Here is a 2,862-nt window from a genome sequence, read left to right on the forward strand (position 1 = left end):
ATAAGCTACTCGGGTTTACATTACTCATTTACTCGATAATTTAATTTAATTTGCTCATTTGATCAAACTAAGAAATACATTTGTTCATCGATTATAACCAAATGATCAATTGTATCATTAAAATTACCAGTATTACAATATTTTTTGAAAACTTTAATTTAAATGAAAAACGGCTAGGACGGCAACTAGAAACCCCACCCAAAGTCCCAAAGTATAGAACGTCACTGTAGACGTAGTTAAGAAAGTCAATATTCTCATCCAATTTTTTATATTTATTTTTAATTTAATTATATATACATAAAAAGAAGAGTCAAAGTCAAGAAAAAGGGGGCGTTACATATTATTATTATATGGACAAATTCTTCTATATTAAGGAATATTGCTCCTACTATAAATAGTTTACGTAATATATAAGAGATTTCATCATTTAATTAAACGACTCAAATTATCTCATTGATAATTTTTTGAGTAAAATTATTGATTGCCTACTTCATCTATTTACTTTTCTCTTTATCTAGCTAATTAAGCCATAGCCATGGGAGTCAAGGTTTACGGGATCCCTCACTCAACCGCCACTCTTCGAGTTTTAGCCGCGATTCATGAGAAGGAGCTTGAGTACGAATTGGTCCCCGTCGACTTGAGATCCGGTGCTCACAAGCAAGAACCTTTTATTTCCATCAACGTAAGTTTTGTTAATATTAGCTTATTATAAATTATAGAATCGCTTGTCCATTTTATTAGAATACGTTTCTATTTTAAATTTATTTGATTTAGTTAAGTTACATTATTGCTTTACTCGAAAGTGATTGTACGTCTTTAATTAATTGATATATCATTTATTCACCATCCCATTCCATCTATTTATGCTAAAACATAGCTAGTTGTATGTGTGTATATGGACATATTAGGACTACGTACAATTATAAGGTTATAGGATTTATTTTGCTCTAAGATTGAGTTGAATAGATGATTTTAGAATAGTTCATCGTTTGTAAGGATATCACACCATTGCAGCGTATTAAGATTTTTTGATAGTACTATTATTACCGGAAGAAAAAAAAACATTGTTTAATACGTAGTAGCATATGATATAAATATAGTACGTAAAATACTATTTAAAAAAGAAAGTAAATATAGTACGTAAAATAAAAAAAAAATAATTAAAAATGCAACTTTATACTTTAAAAACTATATATTCAATAGAGAACGTGATATATATATGCGTGATAACATTGTCTTATAAGTGTGATCCATCAACTAATGGATGTGGAGAATATAAAATTAAGTATCACTATACTTTATAGAGTTAGATTAGTTTCTTTGCTAACAAATTTAATGTTTTTATTTTGTCTTGTAATTTCAGCCATTTGGACAAATTCCAGCTTTTGAAGATGGAGATCTAACGCTATTTGGTAAGCTACGACGCCTTAAACTAAAATTTAATTATTAAATGGTTACTATAAAAAAATATAATGACCAAAAACAATATTGTAAGAAGATCAAATTTACATTTACAATTTGATTGCTTTTTTTTTTTTTTTTTTTTTTTTTTTTTTTTTGTAATCAAAATGAATTAATTAAAAAATAATCTTAAACAGAATCAAGGGCAATAACAAAATATATTGCATACACCAACGAAGGCAAAGGAACCTCGCTTATATCAAAACAAGGAAAGGAAATGGCTAACTTAGCCGTGTGGATGGAGGTCGAGGCTCACCAATTTGATCCAGTGTCTACCAAACTATCATGGGAGCTAGTTTACAAGGGTTTTTTCGGTATGGAAATTGACAATGCTGTTGTCGAGGAGAACGAGGCTAAGTTGGCTAAGGTCCTTGATGTTTATGAGGTACGTTTGGCCAAGTCCAAGTACCTAGCTGGTGACTCGTTCACTTTAGCTGATCTTCATCACTTGCCTGGATTTCAATACTTAAATGGTACAAAAGTGAAGCATTTGTTTGATGAACGTCCTCATGTGAGTGCTTGGTGCAAGGATATCTTAGCTAGACCTGCTTGGGAAAAGGTTATGGCTTTGCAGAAACAAGCTTGAAATGTATGATTAATGTTATCGCGATTTTAACTACTCTTTCCCTAATGTACGTGATAATTATTGTAATGTGTACCATGTTAAATTGTATGCTTGGTGTGTTACTTTATGTGAGATTTTGTTCTTTATTTTTTTTTTCTTGGTAATGGCGTCGAAAATAAAAATGTTGACCCTAAATGAAAGTTTTGTGCATTATAATCATGTACTGTATTAGGAGAATGCATCCTACACAAAGGTCTTGTTATTTGAGTACTTATATTACAATACTTTTAGTTGTTTGTTTTGATTTGATTTCTTAAAGACTATACATTGTGTCAGGTTTATTTTGTGAAAAGTGGAAACAAAAATATTGTGAAACGTGTAATCAATGGTAAAAATTACTTCCTCCGTTACGTATTATCTGCAACAAAATGGGTTACACGTTTCCCAAAAAGAAACTTTTAAGGGAGATTAATCAAGGAAAGCTCAAATAATTAAAGTCATAAAAGAACACCACCACCAGACTAGACCCACAACCACCCAAACCCGCCCAGACCCACAACCACCCACAGACCCGAAACCACTCAGACCTGCAACCGCCCAGACCCATAACCATCCAAAACCAACCAGACCTACAACCACCTACCAAGAACCGAGCAGCGCAACCACCAAACCCGCAACCTCGTAACCTCGGCCCTTCCCTCTCCCACCCAGTCAACCACCAACCACCCACCTGTCCCACCATCTCCCCAATCACCAAAACCCACAACCACCCACTCACCTTCCCCTCCACTCGAAGTCGACAACCACCCACCGCCCTCCCCTGTCCTCGAAATCAC

The 2,862-nt window shown here is 33.5% G+C and overlaps 1 protein-coding gene across 1 annotated transcript; it reads left to right on the top strand.

Moving 5' to 3' along the window:
- The first annotated feature begins 422 nt into the window (after nucleotides 1–422).
- On the top strand, nucleotides 423–2,330 carry LOC110727848 (glutathione S-transferase-like). Its single transcript, XM_021907424.1, has 3 exons — nucleotides 423–682; nucleotides 1,364–1,412; nucleotides 1,599–2,330. Exons 1-3 carry the CDS (start codon nucleotides 536–538, stop codon nucleotides 2,045–2,047), a joined length of 645 nt encoding a protein of 214 aa, XP_021763116.1. The 5' UTR covers nucleotides 423–535; the 3' UTR covers nucleotides 2,048–2,330.
- Nucleotides 2,331–2,862: the final 532 nt, after the last annotated feature.

This window comes from Chenopodium quinoa, unplaced genomic scaffold (genome assembly GCF_001683475.1).
Source record: "Chenopodium quinoa cultivar QQ74 unplaced genomic scaffold, ASM168347v1, whole genome shotgun sequence".
Classification (NCBI taxonomy): domain Eukaryota; kingdom Viridiplantae; phylum Streptophyta; class Magnoliopsida; order Caryophyllales; family Amaranthaceae; genus Chenopodium; species Chenopodium quinoa.

Bases quoted from the DNA above. Each gene is read 5' to 3' on its own strand.
- LOC110727848 (XM_021907424.1), top strand. From the start codon at position 536: ATGGGAGTCAAGGTTTACGGGATCCCTCACTCAACCGCCACTCTTCGA. The intron at 683-1,363 runs GTAAGTTTTGTT...TTGTAATTTCAG, and splicing joins AACCTTTTATTTCCATCAAC to CCATTTGGACAAATTCCAGC. The intron at 1,413-1,598 runs GTAAGCTACGAC...AATCTTAAACAG, and splicing joins TGGAGATCTAACGCTATTTG to AATCAAGGGCAATAACAAAA.